The 22,319-nt window shown below is 40.6% G+C and overlaps 1 protein-coding gene across 28 annotated transcripts in view; it reads left to right on the top strand.

Moving 5' to 3' along the window:
- Nucleotides 1-22,319, top strand: part of ACBD5 (acyl-CoA binding domain containing 5) — a 60,421-nt gene that overhangs the window by 13,186 nt on the left and 24,916 nt on the right. For 12 of the 28 annotated variants that reach the window (XM_054521743.2, XM_054521749.2, XM_054521748.2 and 9 more), the window contains 7 exon segments: nt 5,761-5,875; nt 5,974-6,006; nt 9,347-9,481; nt 11,035-11,238; nt 13,576-13,682; nt 18,142-18,409; nt 20,771-20,970. In XM_054521743.2, the coding sequence (XP_054377718.2) occupies nt 5,761-5,875; nt 5,974-6,006; nt 9,347-9,481; nt 11,035-11,238; nt 13,576-13,682; nt 18,142-18,409; nt 20,771-20,970 (1,062 nt within the window). 28 annotated transcript variants of the gene reach the window in all.

Genomic DNA, 22,319 nt, shown 5'->3' with positions numbered 1-22,319 from the left:
GTTTCAGCAATCTTATTAATTTAACTTATATTTTATAATGAATGATGTTTTGTAGAAAGTGACTTTTCATAATTTATAAGTTGTCCTATAAAATATCACTGAGAAAGTTGACTGAATAAAAAATTCTTTTAATGCCGGCTGTGGTGGCTCATGCCTGTAATCCCAGCACTTTGCGAAGCCAAGGCGGGCGGATCACCTGAGGTCAGGAGTTTGAGACCAGCCTGGCCAACATGGCGAAACCCCGTCTACTAAGAATACAAAAAAATTAGCCTGGCGTGGTGGCGTACACCTGTAATCCCAGCTACTCGGGAGGCTGAGGCAGGAGAATCGCTTGAACCCGCGAGGCAGAGGTTGCAGTGAGCCGAGATTGCGCCACTGCACTCCAGCCTGGGTGACAGGGCAATAATCTGTCTCAAAAAAAAACCAAAAACATATATATATATATATATATATATATGTAAACATAATAAGATTATGTTTTGTAGAAGATTGCTTTTCGCAATTGATAAAGTGTCCCATAAAATGTCACTGAAAAACTTAATGGAATAAAACATTATTTTAATATAATGTAATAGGATTTTAGCTTTGAGGGAAAGTAATGTGGTTTGAGGGGTGGGAGAAATGCATGTTTCATTCAATAAGGTTTATTTATAGAAGTACAAAATTCTTTTTTTTTTTTTTTTTTTGAGACAGAGTCTGGCACTGTTGCCTGGGCTAGAGTGTAATGGCGCCATCTTGGCTCACTTCAACGTCCACCTCCTCGGTTCACACCATTCTCCTGCCTCAGCCTCCCGAGTAGCTGGGATTACAGGTGCAAACAACCACATCTGGCTAATTTTTTGTATTTTTAGTAGAGACGGGGTTTCAAATTATATTGGCCAGACTGATCTCAAACTCCTGACCTCGTGATCTTCCCACTTCGGCCTCCCAAAGCCACCACGCCCAGCCAAAATTCTGTGGCTTTTTTTGTACAAATTTAGGCTGTCTTCTGGGGATTTCCAGAATATTCAGCTAACATTTGAATAATGTGCCTTATGTCTGTTGAATTTAAAAAGAGATGGGTGTACTCAACCCTGGCTACATATTAAAATCACTAGGGGATCTTGTGAAAAAATACAAATGCCCCAGGATGACCCCAGACTAATTATTTCAGGATTTCTAAGAGACTGGGATAATCACTGTAATAGAGGGAGGATTAGAGGATGGTCTCATTAAAGATGGAATCTCGGCCAGGCACGGTGGCTCATGCCTGTAATCCCAGCACTTTGGGAGGCTGAGACAGGCGGATCACCTGAGGTCAGGAGTTCGAGACCAGCCTGGCCAACATGGTGAAACTCCGTCTCTACTAAAATACAAAAATTTAGCTGGGCGTGGTGGCGGGCGCTTGTAATCTCAGCTACTAGAGAGGCTGAGACAGAAGAATCACTTGAATTAAGGAGGCGGAGGTGGCAGGGAGCCGAGATCACACCATTGCACTCCAGCCTGAGCAACAGAGCGAGACTCTGTCTCAGAAAATAAATAAATAAATAAATAAATAAATAAATAAATTAATTAATTAATTAAAGATGGAACCTGAAAGTTGCCATGGCGGAGGGTCTAGTCCATAGCTCAACAACTCTAGAATACCAACTTTCTCTGAGTACTGAAGGTTGGCTTTTGTTTTAAGGTTTCACTTGTAGTAAACATCTTTTGCAGGTTGAGGGAAAAAACAAATGCCAGTTTCTTAAGTTAGAGTGAGTGATAGGCTTCTAGTGATCAGCATACTCAGAATTGATATCTAGGTCACTCTTCAAAAGGTTAGAAGCGCTTGGGAGACTGAGTTAGTGATTCCATTGAACAGAGAATAGAGCATTGGGATTTGGATGGCTTTAAGAGATGTGGTCATTTTGGACCAAAAAAGCCTGAGGAATTTAGTCTTCGCTTTCTTAGAGTATATCTACACCTTTCCAGTATATTTTCATCATCTAGAAATGATGTCTCTCACTGAGGAAAAGTGCTGGATAGACATAGAAAAATTATGGGGCTTTGGATGCCTCTTTTCTGGTGCCCATGCAGCTTACCAGATATTTCTGTCAAAACATTATTCATTTGATTGGGTTATAATATATTAAATTAGCTTAGTTAACTTATAACTTTAGACCAGGGGTGTCCAATCTTTTGGCTTCCCTGAGCCACACTGGAAGAAGAATTATTTTAGGCCACACATAAAATACACTGATACTAACGATAGCTGGTGAACTAAAAAAAAAAAAAAAATCGCAAAAAAAGTCAGAATGTTTTAAGAAAGTTTACGAATTTGGGCCAGGCGCAGTGGCTCATGCTAGTAATCCCAGCACTTTGGGAGGCCGAGGTGGGTGGCTCTCTCGAGGTCAGGAGTTCCAGACCAGCCTGGGTGACACGGTGAAACCCTGTCTCTACTAAAAATACAAAAAAATTAGCTGATCATGGTGGTGCATGCCTATAGTCTCAGCTACTCGGGCAGCTGAGATAGGAGGATTGCTTGAACCCCACAGGCAGAGGCTGCAGTGAGCCAAGATCATGCCACTGCACTCCAGCCTGTGCGACAGTGAGACACTGTCTCAAAAAAAGAAAAAAAGAAAAAAAAAAAAAAGAAAGTTTACAAATTTGTGTTGGGTATTTAAAGCCATCTTGGGCCACATGCTGCCCGAGGACTGCAGATTGGACAAGCTTGGTTTAGATAACATCTTCTCTGAGGGTAGGTAGTAGTTACCTAGACTGAGATTTGCCTGTGTCTGCTTGTTTGTGTGTGCGTGTGTAGTCTGTATCTCTGTGTACATGTGCACCATTTCTTGTATTTCAGTATTGGTGTTAGGGAGATAATTTTGCAAATGGCTGAGATCATTCTTGGTTTGTATATGTTTAAAGTTTCTTCCTCAGAGAATAACCTCTTCAAAAGGGTGGAGGCAAGGGCTGAAAAACTTCCTGTTGGGTACTGTTTACTGTATGGGTGACTGGATCAATAGAAGCCCAAACTTCAGCATCACACAGTATACCCTTGTAACAAACCTGCACATGTACCCTCTGAATCTAAAAGAAAAAGAAAAAACAAAGAGAGTAACTTCATCAATTTTGGATGTGTCTTGTTTTGGCTACTGTGTCTTCACTATATTAACTACTAGAATTCTGGTTTGTTGAGAGAATGAATACTCAGTTAATATTTGCTTAGTGCCAATGGACATGCCTTTTATTTCGTTCTGACATTTCAGTGCACAGTTTACTCTTTTACCCTATGGGGCATGAGAAACCCAAATGCTGAATTTAGTAGCCTTAAAAATAAGGACAAAGTTAAGAAAGAGATCTTTTAATAAGCCTTGAGAAGTAGAGATGTTGCTTGGTGGTCAGGATGTGGTATGCGATTGGCTTACTAGATTCTGCTAACTGAAGTCTTTATATTTCGGCAGTGTGGGATAGTGTAAAGGGTGCTGATTTATGTTTGAATTATTTCTCTGCCATTTATTAGTTGTGACTTGGTCACATTAAAGTAAACATTTCTCTTGGTTTGAATCTATCTCAATTATTATTATAATTCAAATATGTTACAACTCAGATATTTATAATAAACAATAAAACATTCCTCCACATGGCCTTAGACTCATAACAAATGTTTCCTTTAGCAAAAAGAAATTTTGTGATTAAAGCATTCCTTTCACAGTACATTCAGAGGAGCAGCAATCAGATAATTTACTACAAGCTGTAAAATTAAATTACAATCACTAGACCCAGTTATTGTTAACATAGTTCATTCTGTGTAATCTCTCTCAACAACCTCCTCCTACACATATAACACAGTGGGGAATGGTGTTGATGAGCATGTAATCCTATCAGAGTTGCTGACTACCATAGACCACCAATGATCCATCTTGTATTTGGTTTAGAAATAAAAGCATGTTGTTTGAACAAGAATTTTAGGGTTTTGGCCAGGCGCAGTGGCTAACACCTATAACCCCAGCACTTTGGGAGGCCGAGGTGGGCGAATCACTTATGAAGGTGTCTGAAATTGCTTGAAGGTGAGAATTGCTTGAACCAGGAAGGTGGAAGTTGCAGTGAGCCGAGATCGTGCCGCTGTGCTACAGCCTGGGTGATGATGGAGCGAGACTCTGTCTCCAAAAAAAAAAAAAAAAAGAAAGAGAGAGAGAGAGGGAGCCAGTTCTGGTATCTTTTTTTTTTTTTTTGGAGACAGAGTCTCACTCTGTTGCCCAGGCTGGAATGCAGTGGTGTGGTGTTGGCTCACTGCAACCTCCACCTCCTGGGTTCAAGCAGTTCTCCTGCCTCAGCCTCCCAAGTAGCTGGGATCACAGGTGCATGCCACCAAGCCCGACTAATATTTGTATTTTTAGTAGAGATGGGGTTTCACCATGTTGGACAGGCTGGTCTCAAACTCCTGACCTCAGGTGATCCTCCCACCTCAGCCTCCCAAAGTGCTGGGATTACAGGTGTGAGCCACCACGCCTGGCCCCTGTTATCATATTAAACATCCTGTGATTAGCACACACAGAGCTGACTTTATTCTTTTTAATATCTGCAAAATATTTCAAATCTAGAAGTACTTTAATTTCTTTGATCAGTCACCAATTGATGGCTGTTTATTTAAATACCTTTTCAGTTAATTTACCTTGCTCTTTAAATTTGATGATTCTAAATTGGCCCATATTTATGAAGGTGTCTGAAAGTGATTACCATTTCCTACTTTACTTTTGTGCCCTGTTAGAAATACTACGCTACCTTATTGTTAAAGAACAGACATCATAATTTTACTCTAACTTCAGTTTTCTGTTTCATTTAATGAAAGCCCCTAGTTTTTTTGTTTGTTTCCTTTATTTTTTTGGAGACAAGATCTCGCTCTGTTGCCTAGGCTGGAGTGCAGTGTGGTGCGATCATGGCTCACTGCAGCCTCAATTTCCTGGGCTCAAGAGATCCTTCCACCTCAGCCTCCCGAGTAGCTGGGACTACAGGCGTGCACCACCATGTCTGGATAATTAGAGAATTTTTTTTGTGGAGATGGGCCCTTACTATGTTGCCCAGGCAAGTCTCAAACTCCTGGGCTCAAGCCATCCTCCTCCTGCTTTGGCCTGCCAAAGTGATGGGATTACAGGTGTGAGCCATTGCACCGCGCCCCCTAGCTTTAACACACAATGTATAGGTTATTATATAAAATTTTACATGAAGCTCCTGTAAAATAGTCTTCAAAATGAGAACACTTTTAGATCTTTAATATACTTGAAGCTTTTCTAGGAGTGTATATACTTTTTTTAAAGGCTTACTTTTATTTTATTTTTTAATTTTTGGAGATGGCATCTCTGTCACCAAGCCTGGAGTGCAGTGGTGCCATAATGGCTCACTGTAGCCTCGACCTCCCAGGCTCATGTAATCCTCCCACCTCAGCCTCTGGAGTAGCTGGGACCACAGGCACACACCACCGTGCCTGGTTAATGTTTTTTAAAAAATTTTTATAGAGACAGGGTCTCGCTATGTTGCCAAGGCTGGTCTCAAACTCCTGGGCTCAAGCCATCCTCCTGCCTTGGCCTCCCAAAGTGCTGGGATTACAGGCATGAGCCACCACCTCACCCGGCCACAGTGTGTATACATTAAGTATGTAATTAATGTAGATCCTTCAGAGAGTCTATTATGAACATCAAATCTTAAAATTATTGACAGATTGGAAATAGGAGATTATTTGATACTGGTAGAGATCAAATTAAGAGTTTGTGATTTCACAATATTTGTTTCTTTTGATTACAGATTATTGAAACTATGCCAATGACTGAGAAAGTTGAAGAATTGCTGCGTGTCATAGGTCCATTTTATGAAATTGTCGAGGACAAAAAGAGTGGCAGGAGTTCTGATATAACCTCAGGTTGGACTATTTTACCTATTTTTAAATTCATCAACTGATATATTATACACATATTAATATTTGTATGTCTGATTTTTTTTCTTACTTTCATGCGCCAGTCCGACTGGAGAAAATCTCTAAATGTTTAGAAGGTAGGAATCATGAAATCATGTAAAAGTTTTGTTTAAAATTTACATATCAAAAGAATTCTGCACAAACTTATAGAACTTACAATCTTGTCACCCAGGAGTTTTCATTCCGAGCAAACACATTGTATGAAGTTCCAAAACATTATAAACCCTTAAAATTTTAACCCTTAAGTGGTAAGCTATTAAAATACACCAGGTAGTTTACTTAGTATATTCGAAATTATAGCAGAATTCATGGTTTTATTTTGATAGATCATGTTTTCTATTTTGCTTTGAAAATTACATTAATAGTACTTAGAATTCAATGATTTACTAGCTAATTTAAAAATGGATATGTTGGCCAGGTGTGGTGGCTCATGCCTGTAATCCCAGCACTTTGGGAGGCGAAAGCGGGCAGATCACCTGAGGTCAAGAGTTCAAGACCAGACTTGCCAACTTGGTGAAACCCCGTCTCTACAAAAAACACAAAAATTAGCCAGGCATGGTGGCACACGCCTGTGATCCCAGCTACTTGGGAGGCTGAGGCACAAGAATCACTTGAACCCAGGAGGCGGAGGTTGCAGTGAGACGAGATCACTCTGCTGCACTCCGGCCTGAGCAACGGAGTGAGATGCTGTCTCAAAAAAAAGAAAAAAAAAAAACAAAAAAAGAAATAAAAAATGGATGTGTTTAGGTTATGGTTTAACTGTAGCATAGTAAGCTAATGCAAGACAGTTAATTCATTTAGCTTGTTTTTTTTTTTTCTTTATTTCGGTTCAAGCATCTCTGCATGGATTACAATTTCTATTTTTTTTTTGTTTTAGAATTTTGTCTTCATGTACACAAAGGATTGAAAGGGTTATGTTTTGCATACTTGTAGGAGTTGAATAAAATCAAGATTTGTTGGTATTAACTAAACATTTGATCTTGAATTTTTTTTTTAGAAAGCAGAGTGAAATGAGACCACAAGAGTCAATTTATGAGAAAATTATATACCCTTTAAATAAAAATCGCCTGGCATCCCCTTTTTTTCCCTTGACATCGCTATTTATAAGACATCTTTTAATAATTGACAATAATGGCAGCATTTCAGAATAGTAATCTTCCTGTGCTGAAATCGGTCCTTGTCACGGTCATAAACCATGTACAAGTAGTACTGACTGCTTGCTGGGCATAACTCTACCACATCATTCTACATCTGATTTGCTTACAGAAGTCAAATATTAACAAGTAGTCCTTCTTACAAGGCATGCTTATTCAATTCAGAGTAAAAACTAAATGTTTTCTTCTTTTCTTTTTTTTTTTTTTTTTTGAGATGGAGTCTTCCTCTGTCACATTGACTGTAGTGCAGTGGTCCCATCTCGGCTCAATGCAACCTCCACCTCCTGGGTTCAAGCAATTCTCCTGACTTAGCCTCCCAGGTAGCTGGGATTATAAGTGTACACCACCATGCCTGGCTAATTTTTGTATTTTTAGTAGAGCTGGGGTTTTGCCATGTTGGCCAGGCTGATCTCAAACTCCTGACCTCAGGTAATCCTCCCAACTCAGCTTCCCAAAGCACTGGAATTAAAGGCATGAGCAACTGTGCCCTGCCAGAAAAAAAATTAAATGTTTTATATATGTCAGTCATGTTGGGATGCAGAGGGAAATAAATCTGGATCTGCTGTAGTGGTGTCCAGCCACTGGCCAGAGGCAGATATTTAAACAGCTAATTATTAAACAAAGAAGAGTAAATAATAGTAATAAAGGTGCAGGCTCACAGCTACCTAGCTATAACTTACAATTTTAAAAATCTTTGAAGACCAGAAGTTTTTTGGTAAACTCATTTGGCAGCAAAACCTGTCTGATATGAACTAAAAATCTGGGGAGTAAAACCTGACCTGAAGTAAAACGAGGGTATTTTGAGTCTCTGTCCTCTTTAATGTAACTATTTATATGTTTTGCTGCAAAAATCATATTCTCTTTTTAGTGAGAGCTGCCTTAGACTCTATTGGATGTGTTATATAATATACCAAATGGCATATATACCATATAACCTTTGCAAAATTAGAAAACTTGAGATTTCAAAGCATATCTGGATCCAAGGGTTGTAAGTAAGGGATTGTGGACCTGCACCATAATTTTTTTAACCTGAGCCATTCTGGTGAACATTTAGGTTATTTGCTCCTTTGATCTTCAGAAAATACTGCTGAGAATAACCACGTACATTTGTCATTTCATATATGTGAAAGCATATCCGTGAGAAATATTAGAAATGGAATTAGAAATGTTTGATGTTTGTAATTTTGTAAGATATTACCAAATTGCAAAACAGTTTGTAGTCTTGCCTTGTTTTTTCTAAACAAAGCATTTTCTTAAAAGTAGCCGTTTAGGTCCAATAGAACAGATGTATCAGTTTTACATGGCCATTTTCAGAATATACATATACAGTAAGTTTTGAAATCAGGAATGATGAGTCCTCCAATTTTGTTATTTTTCAAGACTGTTTTGGCTAATCTTGATCCCTTGCATTTTCATATGAATTTTAGAATCTGCATGTCAATTTTTGCAAAAATGCCAGCTTAGATTTTGATAGAGATTGCAGTGAATTTGCAGATCATTTTGGGGAGTATTGTTACCTCAAAAATATTGTCTTTCAATCCGTGTTCTCAAAACAGTGTCCAGTAACCAACAGCATTGATAACAAATGTGATCTTTATAGAAGTTTGGAATCTTAGATCACCCTAGACGTACTAATTCAGAATCTGCATCTTAAATAGCTCTCAGGAGATTTGTATGCACATTAAAGTTGAGAAGCTCTGATGTACTTACCCTCAGGATATAGCTTTGGCCACTTGGACAATTTGCTTTTGTAAGTGATTGATCACATTAATGGATACTTTAAGAAAAAAACTTAAATATCATAAAGACATGATAATGTGAGTTGTGCACCTGAAGCCCTAAAGGTAATACAGGAATAAAGTTTTTAAAGTGGACCCCAACTGTAATATTGATGAGATTGTTGGTAGAACCAAAAATATATTTTTGTTTTCAGCATGCTAGCATATAGGAAGTATCTCTTCATTTGCCATGTATGAAGATCCATTGATCTCTAACTTTACTTTGATTGATATTGACTTAAAAATAATTTACCCTCTGCCTGATTCAGAAAAGATTTAAGATAGCTTGATCATAAAGTGATAATTGAAGGAATTTGTCTATAATATATGTATGTTTATAGTCAAAGAAAATAATGCTATTATATATAACATTTTAATTCAAAATTATTTTATTAGTTATTTGTAAATTTTATTAGTATTACTTGGAAATTATGGCATTATTGTATATTATCACATTGTGACTAAGTGGTCATTTCATGTTTTAGATCTTGATAATGTTCTCACTTCTACTCCAAACGCCAAAACCGTTAATGGTAAAGCTGAAAGCAGTGACAGTGGAGCCGAGTCTGAGGAAGAAGAGGCCCAAGAAGAAGTGAAAGGAGCAGAACAAAGTGATAGTGGTAATGTTTGGAAAATCAGTTAGTAATTTTACAATAAATAAACTAAGAGGATATGAAGACATTTGGGCTGATTTGGTATTGTAGAAGATTAAAGCAAGTGGTGGGATGTAAGCTGTTGACCTTATAACCAGGTTTGCTGTGGACCAAAAGGCTCTACTACATAGTATAGGAACAGCCAACCTTATGCATAAATGGAATAGGTGTTAATTGAAGGTTGACAAGAATAGGCCACTCCTCCAAATGGATGGCCTGAAATGCTGCATTAGACATGTGCTATTTTAAGGTGTTGTTTCCAACATGAATCTGCATAAGTTACTAAGGATAGAAGACAAGTTAGACTCTCAATATCTTACCAAAAATAGAATGGAATCCAGAGAATAGGATGAAGGTATAGTGTTTTTTGTTTTTGTTTCTGTTTTTGTTTTTTTATGAGATAGAATCTCGCTCTGTTGCCCAGGCTGGAGTGCAGTGGTATGATCGCTGCTCACTGCAGCCTCTGCCACCCTCTGCAGCCTCAAGCCATCTTCCTGCCTCAGCCTCCCAATTATCTGGGATTACAGGCATGCATCACCACACCCCGCCTAATTTTTGTATTTTTAGTAGAGACAGGATTTCACCATGTTGACCAGGCTGGTCTCGAACTCCTGACCTCAAGCGATCTGCCCTCCTCGGCCTCCCAAAGTTCTGGGCTTATAGGCATGAGCCATCGCACCCGGCCTACAGGCATAAGTTTTCATGAAGAAGGAACACTGGAATTATGGCTTAGAGCATTGAGGGCCCTGTTAGAATACCAATAACACACAGGAAGACTGTTTTCAAAAGGGGAGACAGAAAGACACTAAAACAAACTGCGGCCGGGCGCGGTTGCTCACACTCGTAATCCCAGCAGTTTGGGAGGCCGAGGCGGGCAGATCACCTGAGGTTGGGAGGTTGAGACCAGCCTGACCAACATGGTGAAACCCCGTCTCTACTAAAAATACAAAAATTAGCCAGGCATAGTGGCGGGTGCCTGTAATCCCAGCTACTTGGGAGGCTGAGGCAGGAGAATCACTTGAACCCGGGAGGCGGAAGTTGCAGTGAGCCAAGATCATGCCATTGCACTCCAGCCTGGGTGACAGAGCGAGACGCCATCTCAAAAAAAAAAAAAACTGCATAACTTAGTTTTGCCTTCCCTTTCCAGTAAAGTATGACAAATAGCGCCTTCTTTAAGGATCCTTTTTATCAGCTGTGTGGACCCCTTTGCACTGCTAGGTCTCATAGAGCAATTTGCTTATGCCTAAGGGAGTAAAAAGACTTTGAGAGATTAATTTTTAAAGGAAATTCTAGAAGATTGACAGGGAAACTGAAACAGTTTTGAAGCCAACATAGTTTGGGTGAGCTCTCAGCATATAGTAAACCCCATTTCAAGGAGCACGCTTTCTCTTTGATCCAAGTAGGAAACCCTTCAAAGGGATTGTGGTAGGTTAGGGAAATGACAGCTGGATATTAAAACATGGTATGCAGAAGGTGACCTACTGTGAACTTTTATGAATCTCTCCATTTTCTCTTAAAAGATAAGAAAATGATGAAGAAGTCAGCAGACCATAAGAATTTGGAAGTCATTGTCACTAATGGCTATGATAAAGATGGCTTTGTTCAGGATATACAGAATGACATTCACGCCAGTTCTTCCCTGAATGGCAGAAGCACTGAAGAAGTAAAGCCTATTGAAGAAAACTTGGGGCAAACTGGAAAATCTGCTGTTTGCATTCACCAAGGTATTGTCCCCAAATAATTCTGTGTCCAGCCTCTTTCCTATGAATAGTCTTTTAATAATTACAGGATCTTTAGAATCAGTTTTGAATTTAAAAATCTCTTATTTAGTAATATCTTAGGGCTTATTAATATTATAAGCATTTATAGTTTTGAAAAAGAGTGAATTAGGGCAAGGATTATATATGTATCTCTTTCTGTTGCCCAGGCTGGAGTGCAGTGGCATAGTCATGGCTCACTGCAGCCTTGAACTCCTGGGCAATTCTGCCTCAGCCTGCTGAGTAGCTGAGATTACAGGCATGTACCACCATGCCAAGTTAATGTTTAAATTTTTTGTAGAGACAGGGTTTTGCCAAGTTGCCCAGGCTGGTCTGGAACTCCTGGGTTCAAGTGATCTGCCTGCCTTGGCCTCCCAAAGTGCTAGGATTACAGGTTTGAGCCATGCACTGGCTTATTTTTTAATTTTTAGGGATACATAAAGTACATGTGAGAAACATCATTTCTTTTTCTTTTTTTTTTTTTTGAGATGGTGTCTCGCTCTGTCGCCCAGGCTGGAGTGCAGTGGCGCAATCTCGGCTCACTGCAACCTCCGCCCCCTGGGTTCAAACAATTCTCCTCTCTCAGCCTCCCCAGTAGCTGGGATTACAGGCATGTGCCACCACACCCAGCTAATTTTTGTATTTTTAGTAGAGACGGGGTTTCACCATGTTGGCCAGGGTGGTCTCGAACTCCTGACCTTAAGTGATCCTCCCGCCTTGGCCTCCCAAAGTGCTGGAATTACAGGTATGAGGCAACGCGCCTGGCCGAGAAACATAATTTTTTGTTTTTGAGACGGAGTCTCGCTCTGTCACCCAGGCTGGAGTGCAGTGGCGCTATATCGGCTCACTGCAAGCTCCGCCTCCCGGGTTCACGCCATTCTCCTGCTTCAGCCTCCCAAGTAGCTGGGACTACAGGTGCCCGCCACCATGCCCAGCTAATTTTTTGTATTTTTTAGTAGAGACGGGGTTTCACCGTATTAGCCAGGATGGTCTAGATCTCCTGACCTTGTGATCCGCCCTCATCTGCCTCCCAAAGTGCTGGGATTACAGGCGTGAGCCACGGTGCCTGGCCAAGAAATGTCATTTCTTAATATAAGAACCAAACTTGCCTAGTTGGATCTTATATTTAGGCGTCCTGCTTGGTAGGTAGTTTTCTCTTATAGGGTTATTAGATTTTATAAGAAAGATTTCATCTAGGCTGTCTTTATGGAATTCAATGAAAAAATATTTTGTAATCTTTTCAAATAAAAATTATCAACTAAATTTAAAGTTTTGGTAAATTTTAAAAAGTGTGGCTTCATAAATTCGTCTCTCAGTATAAAAATAATATAAGGCTGATGAATTTTGAAAATGGAATAAAGGTCAGGCATGGTGGCTCACACCTGTAATCCCAGCACTTTGGGAGGCCGAGGCGGGTGGATCACCTGAGGTCAGGAGTTCGAGACCAGCCTGACCAACAATGTGAAGCTCTGTCTCTACTAAAAATACAAAAGTTGGCCGGATGCAGTGATTCATGCCTGTAATCCCAGCACTTTGGGAGGCTGAGGCAGGCGGATCACCTGAGGTCAGAAGTTCGAGACCAGCCTGGCCAACATGGCGAAACCCCATCTCAAGTAAAAATACAAAAAATTAGCTGGGCTTGGTGGTGTGCGCCTGTAATCCCAGCTACTTGGAGGCTGAGGCAGGAGAATCACTTGAACCCAGGAGGCAGAGGTTGCAGTGAGCCAAGATCACGCCACTGCACTCCAGCCTGGGCGACAGAACGAGACTCCATCTCAAAAACCAAAAATGAACAGTATTTTGGGAGGCTGAGCTGGGTGGATCATCTGAGCTCAGGAATTTGAGACCAGCCTCACCAATATGGAGAAACATGGAGAAACCCTGTCTCTACTGAAAATGCAAAATTAACCAGGTGTGGTGGCCCATACCTGTAATCTGAGCTACTCGGGAGGCTGAGACGGGAGAATCACTTGAATCCGGGAGGTGGAGGTTGCTGTGAGCTGAGATCGTGCCACTGCACTCCAGCCTGGGCCACAAGAGCAAAACTCCATCTCAAAAACAAAACAAAACGAACAAAAATTAGCTGGGCATGGTGGTGGGCACCTGTAATCCCAGCTACTTGGGAGGCTGAGGCAGGAGAATCACTTGAACCCGAGAGGTAGAAGTTGCAGTGAGCCAAGATCACACCGCTGCACTCCAGCCTGGGTGACAGAGCGAGACTCCATCTCAAAAAAACAAAGGAATAAATTTGTTTTTCTTCTACTATAGTATAATTACCCTATCTGCACTTTTGTTCATATTTAGATATAAATGATGATCATGTTGAAGATGTTGCAGGAATTCAGCATTTGACAAGCGATTCAGACAGTGAAGTTTACTGTGATTCTATGGAACAATTTGGACAAGAAGAGGTAAAAATGACATTTTCTGATTGGTGTATTTTCAAAGTGGTGTATTAGAATTCAATGTATAACTTCCGTTAGTAGCAAATATACATGCTATTTTTCATTTTGAAAATATACCCCTAAAATGTTTAAACATTTGTATTTTAAACTATTTTTTATGAATTCAAAAATAGGTAAAATTCTGGAAAAGTCAAAGAAAAATTAATAATAATTAGCTATTCCATGATAACTAATAATATACATATATTTATAAATATTCTAGGAGACATGGGATGGGAATGCAGAGAAAACACTTTTTATGCTAGTCCCGATGTTTGAAACATTTATTAATGTTCAGGAAAATTGAATGATCTTCTTTGTTGTTGTTTTTGTTTTTTAGAGATGGGGTCTCTGTCTGTCACCCAGGCTGGAGTGCAGTGGCGCAGTCTCGGGTCACTGCAACCTCCGCCTCCTAGGTTCAAGCAGTTCTCCTGCCATAGCCTCCCAAGTAGCTGGGATTACAGGCATGTGCCACCACACCTGGCTAATTTTTGTATTTTTAGTAGAGACAGAGTTTCACCATGTTGGCCAGGTTGGTTTCAAACTCCTGACCTCAAGTGATCTGCCCGCCTCAGCCTCTCAAAGTGCTGGGATTATGGACGTGAGCCATTGCACCCAGCCTAAAAATGGGTTCTTGATATGTTGCCTAGGCTGGTCTCAAACTCTTGGCCTCAATCAGTGCTCCCACCTCGGCCTCCCAGAATGCCGGAATTACAGGTGTGAGCCACCGATCCTGGCCTGAATAATTTTCAAACAAATAAGTCTGTTCTTCACATTGACTGTAATTCACTGGATTGAAATTTTTGGTGGAAATAATTTTTAAATTTCAGTTAATTAAGATCCAGTATTGGAAGAGAAAACTTGAAAAAAAAATTATAGAACATCCATGAATTCTTTTTCTCAACTTTTTCTGATAATGATTGTAGCAGTATTTTAATTTTTAATTTTTTAATTTTTAATTTTAATGGGCACATAGTAGGTGTATATATTCATGGGTTAGACTGGGCTCAGTGGCTCACACCTGTAATCCCAGGAGGCTGAGGCAGGAACTTCGCTTGAAACCAGGAGTTTGAGACCAGCCTGGGCAAGATGGCGAGACTCCCATCCCCACTTTATTTTTGTAAAATATAAAAAATATAATAAATACATATTTATGGGGTACATGAGATATTTTGGTGCAGGCATATGATGTGTAATAATCACATCAGGGTAAATGGAGTATCCATTATTTCAGGCACTCATCATTTCTTTGTGTTCCAAACATTCCAATTGTACTCCCTCAGTTATTCTAAAATGTACAACAAAGTATTGCTGACTATAGCCACTCTGCTGTGCTATCAGTTACTAGATCTTATTCATTGTATCTCTATCTCCATGAGTTTAATTGTTTTAATTTTTAGCTCTCACAAATAAGTGAGACCATTTGAAGTTTTTCTTTCTGTGCCTGGCTTATTTCACTAAACATAATATCTTCCAATTCCATCCATATTGCAAATGACAGGATCTCATTCTTTTTTATGGTAGAATAGTACTCCGTCGTGTATATGTACCACGTTTTCTTTATCCATTCATCTGTTGATGGACACTTAGGTTGCTTCCAAATTTTGGCTATTGTGAATAGTGCTGCAGTAAACATGGGAGTGCTGATATCTCTTCAATATATTGATTTCCTTTCTTTTAGGTATACAGCCAGCAGTGGAATTGCTGGTCATACGGTAACTCTATTTTTAGTACTTTTTTTTTTGAGACGGAGTTTCGTTCTTGTTGCCCAGGCTAGAGTGCAATGGGACGATCTTGGCTCACGGCAACCTCCGCCTCCCGGGTTCAAGTGATTCTCCTGCTTCAGCCTCCCGAGTAGCTGGGATTACAGACATGGGCCACCATACCCAGCTAATTTTGTACTTTTAGTAGAGACGGGGTTTCTCCATGTTGGTCAGGCTGGTCTCGAACTCCCGACCTCAGGTGATCTGCCCACCTTGGCCTCCCAAAGTGCTGGGATTACAGGCGTGAGCCACCATGCCTGGCTTGTTTGTTTGTTTTTTGAGGAACTTCCATACTGTTCTCCATAGTGGCTGTACTAATTTTACATTCTCACCAACAACGTACAGGGGCTTCCTTTTCTTCACATCCTTGCCAGCATTTGTTATTGCTTGTCTTTGGGATAAAAGCCATTTTAACTGGGGCGAGATAATATCTCATTGTAGTTTTGATTTGCATTTCGCTGATGATCAGTGATGTTGAGCACCTTTTCATATACCTGTTGGCCATTTGTAGGTCTTTTGAGAAATGTCTATTCAGATCTTTTGCCCAGTTTTAATCAGGTTATTAGATTTTTTTCCTATTGAGTTGTTTACGCTCCTTATGTATTGTATTTATTAATCTGACAACGGTGGTTTTGACAGCTATATTCTGTTTGGCCTTTTTATATCATCTCCCCATTCTGTCTCCTACCTACTACCTACCCTGTTCTAATACAGTTCAGTGTGTCTTATAGAAAATCATTTATCTTTTGCCTCCCTGAAATGATTTTAACTTTTTGTGTTTTTCTCCGTTTCTCATTTCATAATGCAATTAAATCTACCCCTTTTCTCAAATTTTAAAAACACATGAATAAAATATCTTTTACTTAAGGTCAAACACAAATGGAGTGGCGTAGGCCGGTCATGGTGGCTGACACCTATAATCCCAACACTGTGGGAGGCCGAGGCAGGTGGATCACTTCAGCTCATGAGTTTCAGAGCCACGTGAGCAACATGGCAAAACCCCGTCTCTATAAAAAAATAAAAAAATTAGCCAGGCATGGTGGCTACTCGGGGAGGATGGCTTGAGCCTGGGAGGCAGAGGTTGCAGTGAGCCAAGATCGCACCACTGCACTCCAGCCTGGGCTATAAAGCCAGAACTTGTCTCAAAAAAAAAAAAAAAAAAAAAGCAGCATAAATTGGAAGAATAATGATAAAGAGGCCAAACTGAGAATGAGTGAAATTAGTGAAAAATGAAAAGGATGAAAAACTCAGATTCCCTTTTATTTTTTTCTTTTTAAAAAAGAGATGTTTGGGGAAGGTTGATGAAAGGGAAGAGATAGAGATTAATCTCAGTAAATATCCAGCTGCTAAATTCTAGTTTTGTTCCTGTTTTCTCTCTCAATCAGTTAATGGACTAAAGCTCAAGGGGCTATCTGACCTGGCTTCTAGAGTGTAGAGGCACAATCTGGGCTCACTGCAACCTCCACCTCCTGGGTTCAAGTGATTCTTGTGCCTCAGCCTTCCAAGTAGCTGGGACTACAGGCATGTGCCGCCCTGACTGGCTAATTTTTGTATTTTTAGTAAAGACGGGGTCTCATCGTGTTGGCCAGGCTGGTCCTGTTCTCCTGGCCTCAAGTGATCTGCCCACCCTGGCTTCCCAAAGTGCTGGGATTACAGGTGTGAGCCACCATGCTGGCCCCTTGCTGGCCTCTGTTAACACCACTCTCCTATTTGGTCGTTGCTCACCACCCACCCTGGCCTTCTCTCTGTTTCTCTAATGTGTCAAGTCCCTTCCCACCCCCACCCCCACTTATGCATCCTCCCTCTTCACTGAGGACTCTTATATACCCTTTATACCCTAACTCAGATGTCCCTTCCTGAAGGAAACCTTAGATAAGATACAACTCGCCTCATCACCACCTTCACCAAGTCCAGTTAATTATAGGTTGTCATCCATCAATGTCTTAGGTGGGTTCTTCTAAAAACACATTTAGGCTATGCCTACACAGAAGCCATTCTTTATTCCTTTACTTTCTTAATAAACTTGCTTTGACTTAAAAAAAAATTTAGTTAGTAATCTCTAAGAATAAAGTAAGCATAGAAATGTAGATGTTTCTTTAATAACTGACTCACAAAAACAACTCACTGGGCAGGCACGGGGGCTCACTCCTGTAATCCCAGCAGTTTGGGAGGCTGAGGTGGGCGGATCATGAGGTCAGGAGATTGAGACCATCCTGGCCAACATGGTGAAACCCCATCTTTCCTAAAAATACAAAAATTAACCAGGCATGGCGGTGCGTGCCTGTAATCCTAGCTACTCAGGAGGCTGAGGCAGGAGAATTGCTTGAACCTGGGAGGTGGAGGTTGCAGTGAGCCGAGATCGTACCACTGAACTCCAGCCTGGCGACAGAGCGAGACGCCATCTCAAAAACAAACAAACAAACAAAACAATTCACTGCCCAAGGTTCTTGACTCTGTTCATGGACAAATCATTCTTGTCCTATTTCTTCCCTGCAGGTAGGAAGCAGCATATGAATTGAAGACATTTTTTAGAAAAAGAATATTTCCAATAATAACATGAAAGAACATTTTAGGAAAACAATATTTCTCCTATTGCTGTAAAAACTTTGTGGTGTATAATTCACGTTTCTAGCTTTTAACTAAGTGTCATTTCTAATTTGTAGTCTTTAGACAGCTTTACGTCCAACAATGGACCATTTCAGTATTACTTGGGTGGTCATTCCAGTCAACCCGTGGAAAATTCTGGATTTTGTGAAGATGTTCAAGTACCTCCTGGAAATGGCAACATTGGGAATATGCAGGTGGTTGCAGTTGAAGGAAAAGGTGAAGTCAAGCATGGAGGAGAAGATGGCAGGAATAACAGCGGAGCACCACACCGGGAGAAGCGAGGCGGAGAAAGTGACGAATTCTCTAATGTTAGAAGAGGAAGAGGTGTGGATTATCTTTTTTCTTCTCTCACCTTTATTGATTTACTTACTTATTTTTGAGATGGAGTCTCGTGCTCTGTCGCCCAGGCTGGTGTGCAGTGGTGCAATCTCGGCTCACTGCAACCTCTGCCTCCCGGGTTCAAGTGATTCTCCTGCCTCAGCCTCCCGAGTAGCTGGGATTATAGGCACCCACCACCACGCCTGGCTAATTTTTGTATTTTTAGTAGAGATGGGGTTTCACCATGTTGGCCAGGCTGGTCTCGAACTCCTGATCTCAGGTAATCCACCCACCTCGGCCTCCCAAAGTGCTGGGATTACAGGCGTGAGCTGTGCCTGGCTGCCTGACTAATTTAAAAAGTTTTTTTGTAGAGATGGCCATCTTACTATGTTGCCCAGACTGATCTCAAAATTTACCTCCTTTAGATACAACAATAGAAGTCTTGAAAACAGCATCAGGCACCTCAGTGCCCTCTTTGGGGTTTAACTTGGCAAATAGCTCTAATTTGGTTTCCCTTTTAATCCCCAACAATGCTTGATGCAGGTTCAGCTATGGGAATTCTGCTGCAGTGGAGGTCCAGGATGCTAAAGGGCAATGAGCTAGACAATTTCCTATTTATTGTTCAAAACAAAACTTGCCCATTATATTAGCAAATGTAAAATTTTGTAATATTCCATTCCTGCAAGGGTAGGGTAACACAACAGTATCTTTTATACTCTGCAATATAACACTGTTTCAGCCTTTTGAAAAATAGCTTGGGAACCTTGACCCAGTTGTTATCCTTTAATCCAGTAATGATTCTTTTTGGAATGTCTTCAAGAGATCAGGGGAAATTTGGACGAGGATTTACATACAAAACCATTCACTGCAATTTTGTTTGTAACAGAAAAAATTTGAACTCATCCTACCTATCCAAAAGTGGAGAATGGTTGAGTGAATTATTTCATAACCTAACTAGGGAATTTATGTAACCATTTAAGTGTTTTTGGAATAAAATTTAATGAGGCAGATAAGTGTTCATAATATGATTTTAAAACTAGGACATAAAATCATGTATAAGGGGTAATGCCAATTTTGTAAATATGTGCCCAGAGAAAAGAATGGATGGATATATAACAAAATCTTAATAGTAGTGAGATTTCTATAAGGAATACACAATTTAGAATAAGAAGAACACATTTAAAATCTTTTGGATGGCTGGGCGTGGTGGCTCACTTCTGTAATCCCAGCACTTTGGGAGGCCGCGGCAGGCGGATCACTTGAGGTCAGGAGTTCAAGAACAGCCTGGCCAACAAGGTGAAACTTCGTCTCTACTAAAAATACAAAAATTAGCCAGGCATAGTGGCATGCGCCTGTAATCCCAGTTGCTTGGGAGGCTGAGGTAGGAGAATCGGCCGAACCTGGGAGGCAGAGGTTGCAGTGAGCCATTGCACTCCAGCCTGGGCAACAGAGTGAGACTCTGTCTCAGAAACAAACAGACAAATACCTTTGGAGATTTATAATGTAATTAAACAAAAAAAAAATGACCAAAAAGGCAAACGTAGCTCTTTACTGTAACTTTTAATATTCTAAAGAAGTAGTCTTCAGGGCCAGGAGTGGTGGCTCATACCTGTAATCCCAGCAGTTTGGGAGGCCAGGGCAGGTGGATTGCTTGATCCCAAGCATTTGAGACCAGTCTGGGTAATATGGGGAGACCTTGTCTCTATTTAAAAAAAAAAAGTCTTTGAATTTTTCAGTCTGGTTACCTTATTAGTAAAGAATTTTTGAGCATGCACTCCAAATGTGTATATTACTTGTGAATTATTTGCATAATGTATTAGTATATTATGTATATTATAGAACCTTAGCAAAAAATTTTAGAATATGTCAATATGAATAGAAGTTTACAAATCAATTTCTTTGATCTCAGCAGTTTATTTTATGTACTTCCTGACTGCTTCTACTCCATGTTGGAAGTTTATTTTTTATTTTTTTGCGATGGAGTATCGCTCTGTCGCCCAGGCTGGAGTGCAGTGGCGCGATCTCGGCTCACTGCAACCACTGCCTCCAGGGTTCAAACGATTCTCCTGCCTCAGCCTCCTGAGTAGCTGGGATTACAGTTACATGCCACCACACCTGGCTAATTTTTGTATTTTTAGTAGAGACAGGGTTTCGCCATGTTGGCCAGGTTGGTCTTGAACTCCTGACCTCAGGTGATCCGCCCGTCTCAGCCTCCCAAAGTGCTGGGATTACAGGTGTGAGCCACAGCTCCTGGCCACACTTTGGAGATTTAGATCTCAAAGAAGTAACAGAGGAAAATGAATAAAACACAGTTTCTACTTGTATAAGAATTATTTAAAACAAGCTTGTTTTTGACTCTTAAAATAGGACATAGGATGCAATACTTGAGCGAAGGAACCAAGGGCCGGCAGGTGGGAAGTGGAGGTGATGGGGAGCGCTGGGGCTCCGACAGAGGGTCACGAGGCAGCCTCAATGAGCAGATCGCCCTCGTGCTGATGAGACTGCAGGAGGACATGCAGAATGTCCTTCAGAGACTGCAGAAACTGGAAACACTGACTGCTTTGCAGGTAAACTTCCAAATGTATCATACCTTCTTCTGCTTATTGATTCTGGAAAGCAATGTGGAGTCTGCATTGATCATACTGACATAAATTAATGTATTTTACTGAATTTTTTAGAAAATAGAACTTGGTTTTGAAAATATCGTTTAAGAAAAGACTGACCCAGAAACTAATTACTGCTTAAAATAATAGAAAAATGGCTGGGCGCGGTGGCTCATGACTGTAATCCCAACACTTTGGGAGGCCGAGGTGGGTGGATCATCTGAGTTCAGGAGTTCGAGACCAGACTGGCCACCATGGTGAAATTCTGTCTCTACTAAAAATACAAAAGTTAGCCAGGTGTGGTGTTGCATACCTGTAATCCCAGCTACTTAGGAGGCTGAGGCAGGAGAGTCACTTGAACCCGGAAAGCAGAGGTTTCAGTGAGCTGAGATCACACCACTGCACTCCAGCCTGGGTGACAGAGTGAGACTCTGTCTCAAAAAAATAAATAAATTAAATAAATAAAAGAAGGGAAAAGGGTTCATAGGAAGAGATACTGCAGCTTGATTTATAGTTTCAACTGTGGCCTGTGATAATCCCTGGACTCAGTTGCCCCTTCCTGAGTAACATTTGTTGGAGAGAATAAAGAGGTAATTGACATTGACTGTCTGACCTAGCTGCAAACATTATACAACAATGAAGCATCATGCTGTAACAGATGTTAAGAAGTATTTGTAGGGATTAATCAAAGAAGACATACTTCCATTGCAAGATAAATACATTAAATGTGACTCATATAAAGAAACTGATACTGCAGGCTTTCCTAAACAACCACTGTGAATATCTTTCTCTTTACCTGATCAGTAAGTTACTCAAGCTATCACTTTTTTAAAAATTATATGTATCTCCAAGATTCTCAGTTACATGTTATTATTATTATTATTATTATTACTGTGGTTTTTTTTGAGATGGAATCTCGCTCTGTCACCAGGCTGGAGTGCAGTGGCGGGATCTCGGCTCACTACAGCCTCCACCTCCCGGGTTCAAATGAGTCTGCTGCCTCAGCCTCCTGAGTAGCTGAGACTACGGGTGCACGCCACCATGCCCAGCTAATTTTTGTATTTTTAGTAGAGACGGGGCTTCACCATGTTGGCCAGGGTGGTCTCGATCTCTTGACCTCTGATCCACCTGCCTCAGCCTCCCAAAGTGCTGGGATTACAGGCGTGAGCCACTGTGCCCTGCCTCTCAGTTACATATTATTATTAATCAGACTGCAAATTCCTAGAGTTCCAGGAGTCCATGAACACCCTCAAATACTATGCACATTTGTCTTTGATCTTGCATTTTTGATGGGAGAGGACTTGTTGTCTTCA

The sequence above is a fragment of the Pongo abelii genome, chromosome 8 (assembly GCF_028885655.2).
Source record: "Pongo abelii isolate AG06213 chromosome 8, NHGRI_mPonAbe1-v2.0_pri, whole genome shotgun sequence".
Taxonomy (NCBI): Eukaryota; Metazoa; Chordata; class Mammalia; order Primates; family Hominidae; genus Pongo; species Pongo abelii.
The sequence above is the reverse complement of the archived record's forward strand: the minus strand, read 5'-3'. Positions and strand labels throughout refer to the sequence as shown.